Genomic DNA, 22332 nt, shown 5'->3' with positions numbered 1-22332 from the left:
GAATTATATATGATAACGATGATTTGTTGGTCTATATTAAGAAAACATATATTTGCAAAGATGTGTGCTGAGAACTTGAAATTGCAAACTATATATACTTGATAAACTTATTATGTTGAATCAAGACGTTTGTTTTCCTGAAATTTATAATATATATATATATATATTCACACGTCATCTAACATATTAAGCACTCTTATTAATAAATAAGGAAAAATTATAATAAAATAAATTTTAATGTTTAAAATTTAAGGATTGTTTGCTTGCTGGGAAACTTTTGAACTTGAACTGGAACTAGAAGCTTGATGTACTTGTGCATTCTTCTTTTTCTTTACTGCACAGACTATAGCAACAATAATAACTATGATTACTACTACAGCAGCAGTAACACATCCTATAATAATACCTAAAAAATTGGAATTTTTGCTTAAATCTATGGTATTGTTTCCATCAATAATATATTGAGGGTAATCTTGATAGTTTGAGATTATATAATCATCTACAAATGGTAAAGACCCATAATAAATATGGATAATTTTTTCCTCGATTTCATTAAAATATTCAATAGAATTATTATCAAAGAAATACACTCTTGTTGTTTTATTAGAACGCTTGATAGCATATAATTCCTGAGTGCTAGTCAATATAGGTTTCAAAGGCACACCATTTTTTGTTTGTTCTTTCTCATACCCGGTAAAATATCCGCCTGATGTGCATTGAACGAGAACTCTAATTTTTTCGCGAGGTCCATCATATTTCAATTTAAATCCATTTGAAAACTCATAATATTGTGTCGGATCTAATTTCGTAAATTTCTCTTTTTCGGAATTTCCTGCAATGTAGACTTCCTCGGTTTCATCTGTTATAAATGCGCAATGTGAACTATTATAAATGTATTCTTTTCCAGGTTTCATATAATATTCATTAATTGTATTATTTGTAGTTAATTCTTCGCTGAAATTAAAACTTAATTTTTCTAACGTAGCTCCACCAACACATTTGTATTTGTAGTCCAATGGAAGTTTGTCATTTCTTATATCTGCAATAGAATCTACATGATAGTAATATATTGTATCATTACTATTGTATAAATGAAATTGAAAGTCACTAATAATATATATATCCGGAGATTTATATATTCCTGAAGGAACATTATAACATATTCCGCTTGGATAATAGCTATCTTTTGAACAGAATATTTTGAACTTAACAAGTTTGTTCGATTTAAGTTGAATTGTAATTTCATTTCTATCAAAATAATATCCTTCATCTTTTGGCGCTACTGAAGAAGAAATAATTTCTAGATCAGTCATATCTGGAATGTATAAAGCTCCTTTACAAGAAACAGTAAGTGTTCCATTTATTTCCAGATTGTAGAATCCTTTATATAAATAAATAACATCATTGATTTTCACGATGTTATCTGTATTTGTGTTGATGTCAAAACTTTTAGTGATATTGTCATCACTATTAGCTTTAAGAACATTTAAATTTAATCCATTTGTTGTTGTACAACTATATAATCCATTTTCATTTTCTACCTCTAGTTCATTCTCTTTTGAAGTACATCTAATTGGGATTGTTGAAAGTGCCATTACTTGTTTATTTTCAGCAAATCTGTTTCCAGCATATTTGTTTTTGAATGTTCCATATTCAATGAAAACAAAATAATCTTCATAACCACGTGTTATTGCTATTAATTCATGAGTTCCGGATTTTGATGATACCAATTGAGAATCTATCACATTGAACAAGGAAGGATTCAAAATTGCTGGAGATCCGCACACATATGTTTGTTTTGTTGATATATTGCAAAAAGAGGTATAAATACCCAATTGACGACATACTTCATATGGATATTTCATATCATCTTCCAAATTTGTTATACGTTTATCATATGGATGATCAATTATTTCAGGTTTTAAGCTCGTATCAAGAGAATTAGCTTTAATTATATACTGATCGTTTCCAAGAAATCTAAATATAAATGCCTCGTTTTTCGGTATTAACCATTCATCTTTATCTCCTTCACATAAATTCTCAACTGAAACAAACATGGTAGAATCTGAATAAAATGTTACAGCAGTTGGACTATGAAAGTAACTGACTTCCAGATCCTTTGGATTGTGAATGATATCCCATAGATCAGGATCGAAACAATCTGCATAAATTAATTGAACATAGCTATCCTCATTTCCTGCAGGAAAATAAATAGCGTGAACCTCAGATATAATTTTTTGATAATCTGTTTGAACATCATTACGAATAATAATAATAATAATGGCTCTACTTGAAACATATATTGTTTTAGGTGATGTGCCTATTTTTATTAAGTATGTACCGCTAAAATACAAAGTAAAAGAGTCTGGCAATTTATCAACTTCTATAAATTTCTCATTATAAGGCGAATAAAAGTAAAAGTGAGTTACTCCTGGCAAGTAAATATCCTTGGAATTTACTATAGGGTGTCCAAAGGTGCGTTTAGCACAGCGCTCTATATGAGACTATTAAAGGAGATATATGCTGATTATAAATATATAATAAAAAATATGAATATATGTATATGATGAGTATGTTGTATTTTGGCGCCATGCCGGGATATAAAATGAATTTTGAGACAAGAGGCGGTTTCGCGGGAAATTTTGGCGGGATTTTTTTCATTTTTTTAATGAATCATAAAGAAAACATCCTCGCTCTTGCAAAAAAATGCAAAGACTGTAAAAAAATCTACGAGACATTGGTAAAATGCTTCGGTATGGATGCTCCTAGCTATTCCACTGTAACGTATCATGTTAGGATGTATCACTTCATGAACAAAAAGGCGCCCATCATAAAAATTGACAAAAAATCGCCGGATCAAAGAAAAATCAAAGCAATTCTTCAAGCGCTAGATGAAGACCCAAGAGCATCACTCAGAAGGATAGAGGAGATGACAAAAATACCACGTACAACAGTCAGTTATTATCTGCACAATTATTTGAACTACAAACTAGCGTATACACGTTGGGTTCCGCACAACCTTAATTCAGTTCAAAAAAAATCTAGAGTCCAATCTTCGAAAGAGCTCCTCTCTATATTGGGTGCGTATCAATCCAAGAAGTTTCGCTTTTTAGTAACAGGGGACGAGTCTTGGTTCCAATATGCAACAGAAGCCAAAATCATGTGGATCCCGAAGGATGAAAATCCGCAAACACTCCCGAAGAAAAAAATTGACACACCAATGATGATGTTGTCGTTTTTTGGGGCGTGAATGCATCATCGCAATTGATATTCTTCAAAAACCTAATACGATGAATGCTCAGTATCTAATTGACAATGTTCTTACTCAAATTATCAATTCTGATGAGTTTGAGAAATCCAAACAACAAAAACAAAAGTTTGCAATTCATTTTGATAATTCAAGAGTTCACAAAAGTCATAAGGTAATGAATTACTTGGTGGAAAACAATGTCAAAGTTGTTCCATACCCAATTTATTCACCTGAGATTGCACCCTCTGACTTTTATTTATTCGGCACGCTAAAAAAGAGAGCTGAAGGACGCGAATTCGCGAGTCCAGATGATCTTGAAAATTTTGTAAGAGAGCAATTTGAGCAATTTTCTCATGATGATTTAAAGCGTGTCTTTCAAGCCTGGATCGATCGCTGCGAACGCGTGATTGAATCCAATGGTGATTATATTTAAATAAACTTTATATATATGTAACTTGTTTATTTCTATTCGCAGTATTCAGGTTTGTGCTAAACACACCTTTGGACACCCTATATAATGTTAGATCCCCCATTTTTTGTTGAAAATCAAAATAAACTCTAACATCTCTTTGGTTATTGTTGGCAAGATATAGATTAGTTGGTTTTGAAAATGTGTGATAGTATTCATATCTATAAGGTTGGGTTGAAAAATGTGGGGCTTCAAAAAAACTCGTACATGCCTCAAAAATTGAGAGGAATGACAGATTTTCGACGATAGGTTGTGTAAAGTGAACGATAGGATGACAGATTTTTGACGATAGGATTGAGAAAGTCTATTAAAAAGTATTCAATTTTTGAGGCATGTACGAGTTTTTTTTAATGTACGAGTTTTCAACCCTACCTTATAAATCATTCAGGATCATTTGGACTACAACTTTTTGGTTAAATGTGTTTTTGAATTCTAAACCCCATGATAGATAATTTTTGAGCCCGAGATCCTTATAATTAATAACTGTAACATTATAACGATAACTAATATTAAGCGTTTCCCCTGGCATTACAGAAACTTCATGATAGCCATTAGAAATACCATCTCCAATATGAAGTGAAGATACTAAATGATACCAAAGAAGTAACATAAAGTAGGATTTATTCTGACTTTTTTTTATAAAAAAAATCGATACTCATAGTTTTGAAGATCAAAATAATCAAAATTTTCACACTAACTTTTTCCAAATTTGAGAGGAGAGCACGAAAAAATTTCCCAGTCGTATCTTAATCACCAACAATAAATCACTATCATAAACATAATTATAAGACAAATAAAACTTAAAGCATGAATTCTAAGTTTATTTAATTAAATTATCGGATTTTGAGTTATTGAATAGTGGAAAAATGATATACTTCATTTACAAAAGGTGTAATTTTATGATGAACATTTGAAAGGATTTCAATACTGCTCACAAAAATATACGTTTTATAATAAAATTTTTAGATCTCAACAAAATTTCGATTTTCATAGTTTTGAAGATCAAAATAATCAAAATTTTCACACTAACTTTTTCCAAATTTGAGAGGAGAGCACGAAAAAATTTCCCAGTCGTATCTTAAGGCTTCACTAACATGACAAAAATTAAAGTCCCTTGAGATATATATTCTATGATGTATATCAATGCTATATTTATCATTATTTTTAATTTTTATTGACCCACCCAAAAAAAAGCCTTCTTCCACTAACATGAGTTATAACGTGCTTTTTCTGAAAATGATAGACTAGGATTAATATATATCGTAGAGCATATTTTTCATCTTTTTAAAAATTTTGAATATTTTTTGTCATGTTAGTGATCCCTTAATCACCAACAATAAATTGTTATCATAAACATATAATATGCTTAAATAATTCCCTTATAAGCAGTATTTCTGCCTGATTTTGATCATTATCGAACTCATTTTTTAATTCCTTGTCCTGTGGTATTGGAAAACTTCAAATCGTTACAAGTAATAATGTCTTGAATCCAAACTTTAAGTTTGATGAAGCAGCTCACAACATCCGTGCTCATCATGACAAAGTTTTAGCATAAACAATTAGAGATATGCTTTATTATTTATTTTGGGAAAATATCATATGATTATCTAAAAACCGATACAATTTTCCAATCTTGAGATGTTACATTAAAAGTGCGATTAATGTATATATATCTAATTATATGAAAACTAATGCAATTATCAATTACTTTCTGTAATTAGCATAAAACACTCTAAAAAAGAATTTTAAGTGAGTATCATAATGTGACAAATCCACTGTAAACTTCCTGTCAATAAATATTTTTGAAGATATTTAACATATTTTTTTACAAACATAAGATAAGAAAAAATAAAGAATCATTTTTGATTTGGTACATATAACAAACCTAACAAATCAGAAAAAACAGTCATTGCTTCAGGTGGAATTTCTTCTTTCGGATTAATAATTTCGATAGCACCAGCAATTCTTCCATTTGCTTTGTAAGGGAATGCAAGTGTTTCTTTCACTTCAACACCGCAATTTTCATACATTTTTTCATTAAAATTCTGTTCTCCTTTTTTAGTTCTCAATGTATCTCTATAATTGAATGCAAGACCAGCAGCACATTCTTCAAACTTGCATGTTGCACCACCAGGTGTCAAAGTTATATTTCTTCCATCGAAAGATGCAACGTAAAACAAGTCAGAACCAAACAATTTCATTGAAGCTTCTGATAAAACTTTCCAAGGTTCATTTCCTTTTTCTGCAGATGATTCCAAAGCTTTGCAAGCGACTTTTGCAAGTCCTGTTTGAACGCTTGTTGTCTTATCATCACGAGATTGTCCATCTAACCATGTTGCAACTCTTAAAACATCAGTAATAATTGGAGAAAGTGATGACAAAAGAATTCCATCTTCAGGAGTAAATGTTGAAAGTTCTTCTTTACCTCTAAGCGTAACAACAAACAATCTTTGCATGTACTGCATTGTAGTAGATAATATTGATCTAGAAAGAAGTTCTCCATCGATTTTTTCATTGAAAAATGCAAAATTTTTCTCATATTTGTCAGGAATAAAAATTGTTGATTTATTTTTCGCACTTTCATATGAAACTCCTCCTTCTTCCTCTTTAAACGTCTGCCCATCTGTTAGCCTTGTCAATGTATTTGTTTTAGGAGAGAATTCGTATACATCTGCTGCTGTACATTTGAAGTTTGAAACGAAAAATTGAATCAAAGTTTGCGAAGTTGTTTTGATCGAACATCTGTCGATTCCTTTAAAGATTTGTGTAATGTTGACAGGTATTCCTTTTATTTGTGGCTTTGCAAACTTCTTTTCGAAGATTGTCCTGATAATTTTTAGAGTTTCTGTGTAATAAGGAGTAAATTCGGTTTCACTTTCTCCAATTGCACGTTTGAAACCAATGAATTGTAAAATACCAACAATTTGTTTGTTTTCGGAACGAACTGGCAACAAAGCCATCGTTTTGAAGCCGATAACAATTGATGCATCAAATTCTTTGGAAAAATATGGAGCATCAAGGCAATCTTTGTAAAATATATCGTCTGCTTTTTCAATGGCATTGTTAAGAATTGATTCTCCTCTAGCAACAACGATTTTATTCTTTTCTGAATATAAATACTCTGCATTTTCATAGCAACGCCAGTAAATAACTCTTTCTATAGGTATTATTGACAGTAATTTCGTTTCAAAGTCGGAAATTTTTGTACATTGGTTGATTGTTGTAAATAAATTTGTTTCGCACGTGAAATTTGATAAAAACTTTTGTAATTCAGCTGGAGTAAGAGACACTGATACTGAACTAACAATATCTGTGTCTACAAACCCAGTTGAACTAAATGCGCGAAGAAATACTGGATTTGAATCTAAATATCGAATAGAATTCTTTGGTGTCATTGTTCTAAGTAGTTCGAGTAATAATTGTGGATTTTCTGCTCTTTCTTTTTCAGATGGAATGTAAAATGCTCGATCTGCAAATATACTGCCTGCAGGAGCACGCCCAAAGTGAGTGGAATTGAGTGTACTTGTGAAGAAATTGCCTTTTCCAGAATTTGGAACTAAACTACGGCTTGAATAATTTGCATTTGCTGCTGACGCCCTCAATACAAAATCAGGATTAGTTTTAACGGTAGCAGTTTTTGGGCGTGATGCTACTGCAGTTGATGCGCGGATTGAACCATATCCAACCCGACTAAAAAGTCTACTCATAATCTCTTTTTTTTTGTATTGTAACGTATATCGAATTTATACTTACAAAATTGAGCACAAATATCTAAATATAGAGGGATATATCGACAAAACTATAATAATGTTTGCACCATAAGCTTTCTGGCTTGAGAATATATCATCACATCATTAGATTTATGTTCGATATTTTCATGATTTGTGATAATATAAGTGGGATGCAGCAAATATACATAACATAGTAATTCAATATGAAATGTAAACTTAAAATCCGCACAGTAGTAGGATAGGATGGGCTTTGTGACTTTTTTTGTAAACGTAAGAATTCTCACAAATATTGAACGATTTTGTATCATATATGGAATCATAAGAATTCTCACAAATATTGAACGATTTTTGAACATACTTCCGAATAGCAGATTTTAAAAATTTATGAATAATTTATAAAAAGTTTTTATCTGATAGAAATAATACCTACAAATGATGGTATATAAAAAATTGACTTCTTACGTAAAATTAAAACTAAGTTAAATTTATTTTTTTATTTTTTATTTAATGATAAATGAGTATAACAACTAATTCATTGAAATCTTTAAAGTTCACTAATTCAGAATTAGAAAATATTTTAGAAAATTTTGGAGACGGTTCTTATCCAACATATATGCAGAATGTGAAAGAGTTTTCCAGATTGTTGAATGAATTTAAATATAACGGACCAATTACTAAAAAGGCTATAATGAGATATTTATATCCCAAAAAAGTTGAAAAACAGGAGAATATTCCTCTTTATGGTCCAGAGGACCTGGGCTCAGAGAGCCTTGAAACACCCCCTGAATATTTTGAAGAAAAAATTAAACAAGATGAATATTATAACGATGAGATTGAGAAATTGGAACAATTAAGAAATGAAATAGATGAAAAAATTAAGGAATTGAGAAATGCTGAGAATGAAGTAGAGGGTTTAATGAATATCCCAGCTTCAGAATCAGAAGTTCAAAAATCACATGAGGAAAGATATAAAAATTACTTTTTGGAATCTACTAAAAATTTATTAGATGGTGATATTGACGAAACACTTTCAGAAGAAGGCACAAAATTTATTCATAAACATAAGTTACAATTTATTGACGATGGAGATTATCCATGTATATTACTTTCACCTCCTCTTGATTCTGAAAAATTCAAAAAAGCTCTTAAAAACGTGACATATGCAACTAATACGATTAAGAAAGAAGATCATGATATTTACACAAATTATTATTTAAATAAATGCACAGGTGTTGATAAAGTTTTTGATTTATTAGATAAAATATCAAAAGAAACCATTGGAACCTATAAAATTTTGTGTGATTGTGGTTTCATTATTGAAGATACTAATAATGTTTCATATGAAAGAACAGCACCGAAGGAAGACGAAGTGGAAAGGTCTATACCATTCGTTATTAAGAACATAAAAGATATGAAAACTTATAAGCATTATATTTATTCATTTATTTCAGAAAAAATGGAAGCAACCCATAAAACATCTTCTCATCATTTTATAGCTATTCATACATTCCTTTTCAAAGTTGTGAAATTAAATAAGACAGGAATTAGATTTAATGTATCAGGGTACGCATTCTTGAGTAAATTAAAATGTATTCGTCACGTCGCAGATGATAAAAATTTATGTGTTCTTAATTCATTTTATGGACTTTAGCCCTGGACTCTATTTTTATTTATTTTTTTATTTTTTATTCTTACATAAATGAACAAAAATGGAACCGCTAAAATGAATGATAATCAAATAAGAGCCGAAGGTAGAAGGTTATTTAAACGCTTCTATAACATTCCTGATGGTGTTAATCCTAAAACTCGTAGAAGTTATTTAAATGAAGCAATAGATTCATATGAAGGGTTTGACATTTCATCAGAAAGTGAGAGATTAGCGAGAATGTTAAATGTTAATATTGATTTCTATTATTGTGATCCTCAACCAGAAGACGTGGACATAAATAAGGTAGACTTTCCATTAGTGGAATCAATAATGATAGATCCAGAATTTGAAACAGTAAATATTTTATTAACACAGAGTCCATGTGGAAAACTTCACGCTGACAGAATAACAGACGTTGAAGCACTCACCGGCTATAGAGTTTGTCCATATTGTAAAGAAGAAGTTTATTCTATCCGTGATGATCCAGAAAGGAAAAACCAAAGAAGATTTTTAAAGCATTGTGAGAAATGTAAAGAAAATAATGGGAGATTAATTCAAGACGTTCAGTTGCAAAAGATCCAGCAACCATATGCACCACATATTACGAAACAGAAGATATATCAGTGGTTATTAGCTCATAATTTGCAGGAATATTATAAACCGACAAGATATTATATTACTTTTGACTTCGAAACATTAGAGACTAAAGAAGAATTACAACTTTCTGAGTGTGCAACTTTAAACGCTTACTTAAAACCATTCATGGTATCATCAACGGTTAAATTAAACGATAAAACATATACGAGGAATTTTTGCTTAACTTCGAGTGATTCTTTTATTTCTGATTGGATTGAGTTTTTATTTTCAACCTGTTCATTAGTTGCTAAATCAAATATTGAACAATATGAAGAATTAATGAAGTCGCAAACATTAAATGAAAAACAGAAGGAAGCATTTAAAGAACTTCTAGATGAGGAATTCAATAAAGTGAATATCATAGGTTTTAATTCGGGAAAGTTTGATTTAAATTTAATTCTTCGTGATTTAAACACTGCAAAATGGAAAATAAAATCAATGCTGGGTTCTTCTTCACAATTTAAGCAAATCATTGTAAAGAAAACAAACGCTCCATATGAATTGAGATTTATTGACATCAGAAATTATATAGCGGGTGGGACATTAGACCAATTCACTCAAGATTTCGGAAACAATAAATCACGTGTTAAATCCTTTTTCCCTTATCAATTCATCACATGGGAAAATTACGAAGAAGAATTATATAAAGAGGAACCATTCACTCAAGATTCATTTTATTCAGCATTAACACAAGAAACAATATCCGATTCAGATTATCAAATATATCTCAATGATGCTAAAAATTTTAAGAATAGATTAGAATATTTTATTCATTATTGCAATAAAGATGTTGAAATTATGATTGACCCAATTGATAAAATTATTGAAGAAACATTTGTTTATAAAATTGACACGCTTCATAATCTTTCTTTATCATCGAATGCTTCAATGATTCGTTACGCTTTAGCATATAAAGACTTTAATCCTAATGAAAACTATCTTGAGGAAAAGATAGAATCAAGTTTTGAATTAACGAAAAAGTATTGGAAATATAAAATTGAATCATATAAGAAACAAGATGAAAAAGCGGAAAGAGATACTAAAAATAATGTTTCAATGGATGATTTTCAATACTATCACGATTTAATCCTTTCATCTAAATGCAAAATGTGTGGTAAAGCGTTTACATATGCAAATAAACCAACATTGGATAGAATCGATAATGAAAAACCACATACCAAAGAAAATTGTCAGTTAATGTGTTGTTATTGTAATGTCGTAAAATCAAATAAAGATGAAGATGTTCAACGTTTAAGAATCAATTTAAGAAATTATGCATTAAAAAATAATTTACCAATGACTTTAGATTCAGTTGAAGCTTATCACATTCTCCGTAATGGAATTACTGGTGGTCTATCAAATGTTCAACATAGAGTAAATCTTAAAGGAATCACACACATTAATAAACTTTCATATAGTCCAGAAACTAAAACTGTATCAAATGAGGACACCACCAACATTATGACTCATTTCGTTGGTGTTGACTTTAATTCATTATATCCTTCATCATTTTCATCTAATCCTCATGATTTCATTCAATATACTGACCATAAAATGTATATGCCGGGAAGATTGAATGGTGTTATCATTTGTGATACAGCAACAAAGAAAGCAAAAGCATTGGGAATAATTAAGAAGAAAAATACTTTATTCGTGGCTGAAGTAAAGGGTCACATTGATGAAAAATACATTAATGATTACATAAACTTTTTACCGATAATAAGAAACTTAGATATTATCACAGATGAAAAAACAATTGGCAGTTTTATGTATAATTACATGAAATCAAACAATCTACCGGTTGACCAGAAACAGAGGAAATTAACTCAGTTAGCATCAACACACAACCAATATCAACCATTTTCTTCTTATTATCTTTGGTATCTAATCGACAGATTTCATTTTATCATTGATGATATTCAATCAATTTTAACATTTACTAAAAACACTTGTTTTAATGAATTTGCGAACAAATTTATGAACGAAAGACAAAAGGCTGAATTAGAAGGAAATAAAGGAAAAAGTTTATTTTGCAAGATTTCACTTAATGGATCATATGGTTACGATGCAATGAATACACAAAATTACGCAAAGACTAAAATAATGAATGCACAGAAGTCACGCGTTGCATGTATGTCAAATAAGTTTAAAAACATAAGAGAAATAGGTGAAGATACGTATCAAGTGATGCTTAAAGATAGATTTTATAGATGTGATACATGTTTACAAGAGGCATTCTTCACTTTAGATAATGCTAAATACTGGTATTTGGTTTTCATTTATGATTTTATGTATAAATGTATGAATGTTAATCGTTTTCATTTCATTGAAGGTGATACTGATTCATCTTATTGGGCAATCGCTGGCGATCCAAGTCTTCCTAACACTCAAGCATTTCAAGCAATTGTTACTGATAAACAATTTTATGATAAAAACATTTTCAAATTCGCACCATTTGATTTCTTCTGTTTTGATGAGAAATTTAAACCTAAATTAAAGAATAAAGCTGAAGAAAAAGCACATGAGAAAAAATTATTGGGTTTAGCAATGAGAAACAAGGTGATAACATGGTTGCTTTATGTCCTAAGTGTTATACATCATTCAACGGTTCAATTGATGGAAGTGATTTTAAAAAGATTGCACAAAAAATGAAAGGTGTTAGTTTACGACAAAATAAACAATTAACACCTAAAAATTATTTAGATATAATAAATGATAAATTGATATTTGATGGTCAGAATATTAATTTACAACTTAAAAACGGGTCAATGACTCGCTTAACAATTGGTAAGACTGCATTAACAGGAGCACACACTAAGGCTGTATGTTGTGAAAATGGATGTTGTATGCCATTTATTTAATACAATTTAAAATTTTATTTTTAATGAAATGCCACAGAAGAGACAAAGAGGTGGGCACCCTTAAAACATTGATTTTATTTTTATATAAATGGATAACACAGATTTAAAAATTTTAATTGTTGATTTAGTACTTAATCAAAATTTTCTTGATTATTATGATTTAAAAGCATATCTCCAAAAATATGATAACAATATAACGGGTGATGATATGGAATATTATTATCCATATTATAAAAATGAAATTTTGAAATATCATGATCAAATAATTTCTAAAATTAAAGACAAAATTAAAAATAATGAATATTCAAAGGGAAAAACTAAATCACAACTTAAACAGTTGAAAGATTTCAAAAATAAAGTATTAACAGAAGAAGATATTGATGAATTATATAAATTATATAATCCTGAGCCACAAAACACCCATGTCCTTCAGACCATAAATGATGCACAAGCTTTAATTTATGATTCATTAGTTAAACCATATTCAGCCCGACTTTTAAATGAAGATCAACTTTTGGAATTCATCCTTCAACATAAACTCGAAGCGGGAAAGTATATCAAACCTTTATATACAGCATATTTAAAACAAATGAATAGAATACATCCAGAATTAATGAAGGAAGGAATGAAATCCAAAATCAAAGCAGATAAAATTAAACCTCCAACGACAGTACCGCCTCCTCCTTCAGTTAATCCTTCATCATTCACTTTATTATATCCATTTCAAACATTAAAGAAGCAAAAAGATTTTAAAAAGGATTTCAAGATATTAAATAAACCAATTGACCCGAAAATTCAACCGTTAAAGGAAAAATTTAGTCGCCCTTCATTTGCTCCATATCCATATTCATACGAAATCGATCATCTGGAATATTCAAAAGGAAACGTTACTTATTTATTTGCCATTAACATTAACACTAGATATTTATATTGCATTCCGGTGAAAGGGAAAACAGAACAGGAAACAAGAAGAGCTATTCAATACTTACTAGATCATGAAAGAGTAGATAATATCAGGGGTGATGGTGATAAAGGATTTCAGGCAGCTATGACTCATTATTTCCCACAAATTAATTTTTTCTTCTCATCCTCTCCATATACGTTTCATAATAAAATAGTTGATGCAGTAATGAGAACTCTTAGAGATGCGTTAGGGGTTAACGGTCAGATATACTGGGATGGAAATCATGACTCCATCATACAACAGTTAGTATATTATTACAATAATACATGGCATAGAACAATAAACATGAAACCGGTGGAAATGAAAAATGATATTTCAAAAGAATGGGAATATATTAGAAAGCAAATGGAAAGGTTAAATGATGTTAAACGTGAACAAATTAATTCGGGGCTCATGAATTTTAAACAAGGGATAAAGTTTTGATTCATCTCGATTATGGAAAAACTGATAAATCAATGACAAAAAGAAGACGAAGATTTGACACAATAGCTGAATTTGTTAGATATATTAACGGCAATGCATTAGTTGAAGTTGACAAGAAATTAATAGAAATTCCGATTTATTTTATTACTCCATTATATTTAAATAATATTTAATTTTTTTTATTTCGTAAGAAATGAGTGACAACAAAGCAGTCAAGAGTCCAGACAATGAATATAAAAAGAAACTAAACAGAATTAAATCAAAAATATGCTATTACAAAAAGAAGTCGCAATGCGGTGGGGTTGAAAACAATAAAGAAATAATCGAAAAATTAGAAACTTACCGTTCAATCATTAAACTGAGTGAAGCAAAAATAAAAGAATTTAATAGAATAAATAAATTGGTTGGAAGAGATGAATTTAATAAAGATGAATTTTTAAACTCAATCCAAATTTAATTTTTATTCCTCTTCGACAACATCTCTCTTTCCATCATTACTGCATAACCACATTTTCTCAATTTTAGTGGTTTGTTATTTTTAACATGTTCTTGCATCATTTTTATCATTTCCTCCCTTGTTATGATTCGTGGTAAATTTTGAGCTTGTGGGGTATTCATTTATGATAAAAATAAAAATTTAAATTATGCCGTTCTAAAGTTTGAGACAACATGACATTTTGACAACAACACAGGTACGAAAAAGAGGAAGGCAGTTATGACTTATTTTTGAAGAACTGAAGGTGTCACCAGGTCACCATGTGTCACCAGGTCATTTAACTTCTCTGAAAAAATGAGACAACATGACATTTTGACAACAACACAGGAGGAAGGCAGTTATGACTTATTTTTGAAGAACTGAAGGTGTCACCAGGTCACCATGTGTCACCAGGTCATTTAACTTCTCTGAAAAAATGAGACAACATGACATTTTGACAACAACACAGGAGGAAGGCAGTTATGACTTATTTTTGAAGAACTGAAGGTGTCACCAGGTCACCATGTGTCACCAGGTCATTTAACTTCTCTGAAAAAATGAGACAACATGACATTTTGACAACAACACAGGTACGAAAAAGAGGAAGGCAAAAATAAATTCCAATCATACTTTATAAAGCATCATTTACAGGTATTTCATCGTCAGTAAATGAATCCTCATTATCGTTTGGTTCAACTTGTTTATATAATCCTTTCAGTTCTTCTTTCAAAACATAACACCATGTTTGTTTACCATCTATTCTTACCTGTTTCCTATCACATTTATCCTTAATGCTCATTTGGAAATTCTTGTCTTTCATGTCTGATGGTTTGCAGAATAGAGCATTTTTACACGTCATACCTGCACACAATTCATCATAATGTGTATTTATCCATACATCTAAAGGATTTGTTGATAACTCGATTAAATCTTGTTTGGCTTCAGTCATCGGAATGATTCGTACATTAAATGATGAAAGGTCATATTGCATAAAATATGTTAAAAGGTTATCATAAAATTCCTTTGTGCATGAATCCATTAAATTCTTGAAGTAATCAAATTGACCCTTGAATTTACCATTAACCCTTAAAACTACGTATCTTCTGTCTCCAACTTCAATTTTGACAGGGTAAACGTTATTAGTTACGAAAATGAAGTTTGCAACATTCTGAGCAGTTCTTCTGGGTTGATTCTTTTCATTAATTCTAATCTCATTATCCGTTATAATTGATTTCAAAGCGTTGAAGTTTGCGAGTCTGTCTTCACCTACATTCTTGAGTTCATTAAGTACAAGAAACATTTTATTTTCAACTACTGAGTTGAAATTACCCGTTAGCTCACTTATTTCAGTAATGTTTTTACATGAATAACCTGCGAGAAGTTCAGAAATAATGTCTGTAAATCTGTTTTTACCTGTTCCCTGAAGTCCTTTCAAAATAATTGCTGTTTCATTCTTGATTCCAGGATGTTGAATCATTGATGCAATCCAGCCGAGAAGGTATTTATACACTTCATCGTTATTATCACAAATGGCTTCTTTAATGAAATTCATAAACATCTCAATTTTTGAGTAATCAGGCTTTTCAAGAATGTTGTATTTATAACCCTGAAACGTTGAGAAAACATCTGGAGAATCAGATTTAAAGCAAACACCCTTAACGGTTAATGAAGACAATTGATTTAGTAGTACATCCCATGCTGTTATGGTTTTACCTTCTTCTTTAAATAATTTAATCATTTTGAGTGACTCTTTCATGTTTGACTGAAGAACAAATGATATTTGATTCATTTTGTCGTGTATGTTGTAATCTTTCTGAATGAAGTATTTGTTTCCACAATATACAAAACGAATTACACGTGATAAATCCTCAATTACTTCAGAACTGTTTTTATACTGATGATTTTCAGCCTTGCGTCTAATATCTGTTATCAAAAACGAGTCATCAAGTTTGATATCAAATGTTATTTTTGGCTTACGTAATAAAGGTAAAACATATTCATCATAATATTCCTTTTGATAAAGTTTTAGAATCTTCACCAAAACAAATGGAGAAGTCATTAAATGTGCATATCTACTACGTGCTTTTTCAAAATTACTTTTTGCATTTTCAGTTAAATTGCAGAAGTTATAAACGTTATCGTATGCTTCATTAATCAAATGATTAGGTAACGAATTAATAGCTTGAAACAGTGTGAATAATGTAACTTCTTTTTCTAAATTCATGTTTCCACCATCATTATGTACTTCAAAATCACAGATGCCATCAACTATGCTCTGGGCAAGTTTATCGTCAATGTTTACATCTTTGTTTTCATTCATTATACTCTTTATTTCTTCGCTCTTCTGTTCAACTCTTACCTTAATATTCAAATCATTTAATATATCATTCACTGTTCTAGTTAATGTTGAATCATAACTTCCACGAATGAATGAGTATGTATTGATTGGTTCTGTTGCATTCTTTCGAACTCTTGAATCAGCCATAACTACTAATGAACGCTTTGAATCATCAATAGAAGTCATGATATCAATATCATAATCATTGCAGGAATAACATTTAATCATTCTGTTCGAAACTGCATAGAAGAAATTAGTGTTGCAATAAATGTGAAGACCTCCTGAAGCGGTTTTAACAATAACATCTTTATCCGAAAGTTTTGATAAAATGTCTTTTCTAACTGTTTCTTTAAGTTCATCATTGTACGATTTATTGATATCAACATCTATAATCGTTAAATTTGAAATTTTAATTACTAATAAAGCTGTGCCAGTTTTCCTTCCTCTTCCTCCATCATGTTTGAGGTAGTTATGTAAATCAATCTTGTTTTCACCAATTCTTTCGTTGAAGGTTTTAGTTTCTGTCACAACTAATTCCTCAGCTAATGAATCAATAACTTGTTCATCAGAAACGATATAGTTGTTGTTGTTTGTTGCTGTCATTTATATAGGAATAAAAAAATAAAAATAATTTTAAAACTAACTTTATTTTTGGGCTGCATCAAATTTTCGTAAATGTTGTCAAAATGTCATGTTGTCTCATTTTTTCAGAGAAGTTAAATGACCTGGTGACACATGGTGACATGGTGACACCTTCAGTTCTTCAAAAATAAGTCATTATTGAATAACCCATGATGTTGTCAAACATGAACGTAAACATTATTTTTGGTTCATTTACACTCATTACGAAGAAGTTTCGACAAAACATGTACGTAAACATTTATTTCCCATGATGTTGTCAAAATGTCATGTTGTCTCATTTTTTCAGAGAAGTTAAATGACCTGGTGACACATGGTGACATGGTGACACCTTCAGTTCTTCAAAAATAAGTCATTATTGAATAACCCGAAGCATTAATGATAACATTAACAATAACATCATATTTCCCACTATGTTGTCAAAATGTCATGAGGTTAGAAATGAGGTTAGATCTAACATTCTAACATAAACTTTATTTTTGGTGAATTCAATAAAAATAAATGGTTCATTTTACTCACAATATTTTTTTACAAAACGACCCCAAACTTTTAACTTCTTTTCTGCAGCTTCAAATGCTATCTTAGCGAGTTCATATTCTCTAAATTCTCTCTTTAAATCTTCTTGTTCCCATTGGTCTAGTTCGTATGGAGAATTTCTATAACCATAACATATCTCACGTTCATGTTCTAATTGTTTTTCACACATTTTTCCAACTTCTTCTTCGAACAAAGGTTTAGCATTCTCCACTGTATCTTCGAGTTCTTCTTCATCTAACTTCTCATGAACTTTCTTGTCTATGGAGTCCATAATTTTTCCAACTGCTATGCAATATTTTGGAGAAGCCCACATTGTTATATAGTTTATAAGTCTTGGGTCTACATACGTTCCTCTAACCTGTCTGATTTCATCAGGAATTCCTGCATGAATTTTGTATAAAAACCAACCGCCGGAATTCCGGCGGTTGCTATATTCTTCACAAAATGCCTTATAATACTCTTCCCAGGACTTATTTTCCAACAACTTTCTAAAGTCTTTCCTAAACTGCTGACACATATTTGTTGCATTTATATAACCATCCTTGTCTCTACGTAAGACTTCAATACCGTTATAAGTGCCTTTTGTGAATGTTTCGCCATTAGATTTGTTAGTGAATGTTTTTGCTTCGACTGACATTTCTGTTCTTACATACAAAATAAAAAAATAAAAAAAATAAAACTAACTTTATTTTTTCTGTCTTAAGGAAATTCATGAAATTTGGTCATTTTTCAGCAAAAATAATGTTTAGGTGAAGTGGTGAGATCTCACCCGTTTTCTCACCTGTTTTTTCACCTGTTATTTTATAAGCGTTTTACATGAATTGTACGATGTATATTTGAAATTCTAAACAGTTTTGTAGCTTCTATTTCTTCTGTCAGTATGTCAAAAGTTTTAACTATGCCGAAAGTTTCTTTATACTTCTTCTTGACGTCAGATAGAAGGAAATCGTCAGCAGTTGGATAGTTTTTGTTCAGAAATTCTAACATGTCCATTTTATCTTCTGCTTCTTTCTTTAAATCTGCATAGTCGTTTCTCATTCTTTCTATCTCTTTGACAGAATAGTTATATTTCCTTATTGCTGCTTTACATTTAGAACATTGTGGGTTCATTTTTGCGTTATACATTGAAATTTGACCTGCTAGAACAACTAAGGCGTCAATGGTTTTCTTTAACTCAAAAGCTGCTGGTTTTATCTGTTCGTTCCATACTTTGCCTCTTCTATCTTTATCTCTTATTTCCCAAACACATTTTGCAACTAATGAAACAAAGTTATCGTAGGTCTTAAATTCTTCAGATTTATATATGTCAGAAATGTTTTTATAAACCATGTCGCAATCTTTGTCCATAACTTTATGGTTGCAATGAAAACCAAGGAATTCATAATTTACCTTACGAATGAACTTCTTTATTTCTACTGAGTCAGTTGGTTTCACTTCTATTTCATCGAATTCATGAATAGTTAGTTTTTGTTGTTGGATTTCAGGTAGTTTAGGTAAATGGTCAATAATGTCCTGCATTTCATAAAGATACTGTTCATTTGTTTCATCTTTCGCACTACAGTCTAAATTACTTGTTAAAAGTTCTTGCTTTATCTTCTGGATTTTTGTTTCAAAAGTATATGAAGAAGGAATGAAGCTTTTCATCTCTACTAACATAGATGTTGGATTCATGACTAAAGAGTTTGGTGCTGTAGTTGTGGACAGAGTCCCGCCGTTCGCGGCTTGTATTGCTGTTGTGCCGATTGTTGAAATCATATCTTTACATACAAAATAAAAAAATAAAAAAAAATAAAGTTAGTTTTATTTTTTATTTCGGGAAAATTCATGAAAATTCAAGAGGTGAAAAAAGAGGTGAAAAATTAGGTGAGATCTCACCTCTTCACCTAAAATATATTTTTGGGTCATTTACACTCATTACGATGAAGTCTTGACAAAACATTTCCTGTGTTGTTGTCAAAATGTCATGTTGTCACATTTTTTCAGAGAAGTTAAATGACATGGTGACACATGGTGACATGGTGACACCTTCAGTTCTTCAAAAATAAGTCATTATTGAATAACCTGAAACCATGAGACTTTGTCTCCGGACTCTTTGAGTCACTTAACATAAACATTAACGTAAACATTTATTTCTGTAGTTCATCCATTACTTCATTACCTAATTAATTACAGACATAAAATATATTTAGTTCATTCATTGAACTCTATACCATGCGTAAACTGTCATAAATGGCGGCATGTAATCTTTACTTTGTCCCGTTGTTTGTGTATATCCTGAAACGCGATGTGTATGGTTTCCTCCTCCCTCAGTGTTACTCCAGTAACAATCTATAGCAAACTTAACGTTGTCTTTAACATCATATCCTTTACCTTTTATCATTGCTGACCAATCCCAATATCTATGACTATGCCAACCTGCTTGAGATGTACTTAAATCTATGTAGTGACTATGTGCAGGTAAATTTTCACCTGAAATCGTTTTACTTCCACCTGTTTCCTTTGAAGAGTTTGCACAATACAAAAACCTGTCAACTATTTGTTCCCACGTACCGAAACCCAGAACTGTTGCTGGATTTGTTGAGTTCATTGACGTATAAAGAGAGCCTATAGGATATAATGTTTGAAGTATTTCTGTCTTTAATGTTTGAAGCTCTTTTTTGTCTGCTTTCTTGTCATATAAATCTTGAGCAGTGAATTTAATATTATATTCATCCTTCATGACATAAACATCTTTACATCTAATGTTTCTCATCGTCGTTATGTCGTCATCCGATGTTAAACCTTGTGGAAAGTTAGGAGGTTTACAATATAATGCATCCCCACCAGTTTCTTCAACCGTTCCTTCAATACTTTCTATAGCAACAGTTGTAAAACTTGTATGTGTATGGTTCTTATCTGCTTTCTTCTCTAACTCATTGTTAACATAAGTTTTATCTGCTTTAAGGTCTAAACATTCTGAAACCCATCCTGTATCAGCTTTAGTTTTAAGAATCTTCGATGTCCGTTCATGATACCATTCAACCCTTTCTATAATTTCATTATCTTTTTCATTAACATATTCCTTATCTGCCTTCTTCATTAATTCACTAGCCACAAGTCCCTTATCTGCTTTCTTCATTATGTCATTTAGGAAACCTTTTATGAATTCCTCATTTAAATTAAATCTTCCAATCTTCAAAACTTTAGGAAATGCATTTAATGCGTAATATCTTTGTTCTTCTGGTGGAATTGATGTTATATCATCCGTTATTCCTTTAATTTTTGAATTCATAAATAAAATTTCTTTTATATTTGATATCACTGCACCACCTTTGCAAACGAATTCGAAATGGTCATTTTTCAATACTATCTCCAAATCTCCATATTTCAACCTTTGCGTTTGTTCTGCCGTCTTTGAATTATATGCATATATGGCGTATGTAATGGTCTGTGCCTTAAGTTGTTGTGGTTGCTGTTGTTTAATCATTTATTATGATTTAAAAATAAATATTTAATCCGTTATCTCATCACCTATTTTTTCTATTTGAAATTGCCATAATATTTCATTCATGAATTCTAAATCACAATCAAATAGGTCAGTTACTCTAAATTTAATATTTGATAAATCTTTTGAATGAAGAATAAATGAATTCCCGGATAATTGAAACGGATATGATAAAGAAAATGTGTTTAAGTTGATGGATAAAATGTTTTGTATTGATGGGTAAGAGTTAGGGTCTAATGTTTGATGTGAAAATCTCATTGGGGTATTAACTTTATCACATTTGATTAAAATGAAATTGGAACCAGTGTCAGAATACAAAACATCCCCAACATCTTTTTCAAAATTTAATATCCCCAACAATGAACGAAGATGAGGAGTACAAAATTTAATTTTCAGCGGGAATTTAATAAGGTTATTTATTTCATCAAGTTCAAAAAGTTTATCGGGTTTTGATTTAAAATTTTCTTCATACCATACGATAAATGATTCATTTAAATAACTTAAAATCATGTTAATATCCCATTTCGCTATCACATTATTTATATACATATCATACGTTTTTTCAAGGTCATCTTTAATAAATGATATATAATCCGAAGGGTCTAAAAGAATGGGATTAAATTTACCACTCACAGAAACGAGAGTAACATTATAAATTCCGCTAACTGTTAAATTTAATTCACAGTTATTATTCGAAATAATATTGATAATTGACATTTTTATTACGATTAAAAATATGGTAAAGCGTTATTTTCCAGTGATAAATAAAACTAGAATAAGATTACCTCAAGAATTCATAAATTCAACGAATAAGAAATTCATTCATGTTATAAATTTAGTGTTTTCAGAAAATATGAGTCAATGTCATATTCATCAA

At 30.4% G+C, this 22332-nt stretch overlaps 8 protein-coding genes and 2 pseudogenes across 10 annotated transcripts, besides 3 other annotated features; 3 read left to right on the top strand and 7 right to left on the bottom strand.

The window, feature by feature from the left end:
- Window positions 1–248: 248 nt before the first annotated feature.
- Window positions 249–2057, bottom strand: TVAGG3_0583420 (uncharacterized protein; the record flags this gene model as incomplete). Its single annotated transcript, XM_001313057.1, has 1 exon — window positions 249–2057. One exon carries the CDS (start codon window positions 2055–2057, stop codon window positions 249–251), a length of 1809 nt encoding a protein of 602 aa, XP_001313058.1.
- Window positions 2058–2461: 404 nt separating this feature from the next.
- Window positions 2462–3763: a mobile genetic element.
- On the top strand, window positions 2558–3683 carry TVAGG3_0583410 (annotated as a pseudogene). The gene has a single exon. A coding segment is annotated over exon 1 (1126 nt).
- Window positions 3764–4801: 1038 nt separating the features above from the next.
- Window positions 4802–5038: a mobile genetic element.
- Window positions 5039–5467: 429 nt separating this feature from the next.
- On the bottom strand, window positions 5468–7428 carry TVAGG3_0583380 (uncharacterized protein; the record flags this gene model as incomplete). Its single annotated transcript, XM_001313056.2, has 1 exon — window positions 5576–7426. One exon carries the CDS (start codon window positions 7424–7426, stop codon window positions 5576–5578), a length of 1851 nt encoding a protein of 616 aa, XP_001313057.1.
- Window positions 7429–7834: 406 nt separating this feature from the next.
- Window positions 7835–22332: part of a mobile genetic element that runs on past the window's edge.
- On the top strand, window positions 7965–9101 carry TVAGG3_0583370 (uncharacterized protein; the record flags this gene model as incomplete). Its single annotated transcript, XM_051239244.1, has 1 exon — window positions 7965–9101. One exon carries the CDS (start codon window positions 7965–7967, stop codon window positions 9099–9101), a length of 1137 nt encoding a protein of 378 aa, XP_051097068.1.
- TVAGG3_0583360 lies at window positions 9336–12595 on the top strand (annotated as a pseudogene). The gene has a single exon. A coding segment is annotated over exon 1 (3260 nt).
- TVAGG3_0583350 (uncharacterized protein) lies at window positions 15089–15256 on the bottom strand (the record flags this gene model as incomplete). Its single annotated transcript, XM_051239243.1, has 1 exon — window positions 15089–15256. The coding sequence occupies one exon, from the start codon at window positions 15254–15256 to the stop codon at window positions 15089–15091; it is 168 nt and encodes a 55-aa protein (XP_051097067.1).
- TVAGG3_0583340 (Prim-pol domain family) lies at window positions 15676–17398 on the bottom strand (the record flags this gene model as incomplete). Its single annotated transcript, XM_051239242.1, has 1 exon — window positions 15676–17398. A coding segment is annotated over one exon (1723 nt), but the record flags the coding sequence as incomplete, so codon positions are not given.
- Window positions 17946–18608, bottom strand: TVAGG3_0583330 (uncharacterized protein; the record flags this gene model as incomplete). The annotated part of the gene is made up of 1 exon (XM_051239241.1): window positions 17946–18608. One exon carries the CDS (start codon window positions 18606–18608, stop codon window positions 17946–17948), a length of 663 nt encoding a protein of 220 aa, XP_051097065.1.
- TVAGG3_0583320 (organellar and viral DNA polymerase type B) lies at window positions 18773–19726 on the bottom strand (the record flags this gene model as incomplete). Its single annotated transcript, XM_051239240.1, has 1 exon — window positions 18773–19726. One exon carries the CDS (start codon window positions 19724–19726, stop codon window positions 18773–18775), a length of 954 nt encoding a protein of 317 aa, XP_051097064.1.
- On the bottom strand, window positions 20166–21437 carry TVAGG3_0583310 (phage tail repeat-like family; the record flags this gene model as incomplete). Its single annotated transcript, XM_051239239.1, has 1 exon — window positions 20166–21437. The coding sequence occupies one exon, from the start codon at window positions 21435–21437 to the stop codon at window positions 20166–20168; it is 1272 nt and encodes a 423-aa protein (XP_051097063.1).

This window comes from Trichomonas vaginalis, chromosome II, assembly GCF_026262505.1.
Source record: "Trichomonas vaginalis G3 chromosome II, whole genome shotgun sequence".
Taxonomy (NCBI): Eukaryota; Parabasalia; order Trichomonadida; family Trichomonadidae; genus Trichomonas; species Trichomonas vaginalis.
Note: the sequence above shows the minus strand (reverse complement) of the source record. Positions and strands in the feature narration are given on the sequence as shown.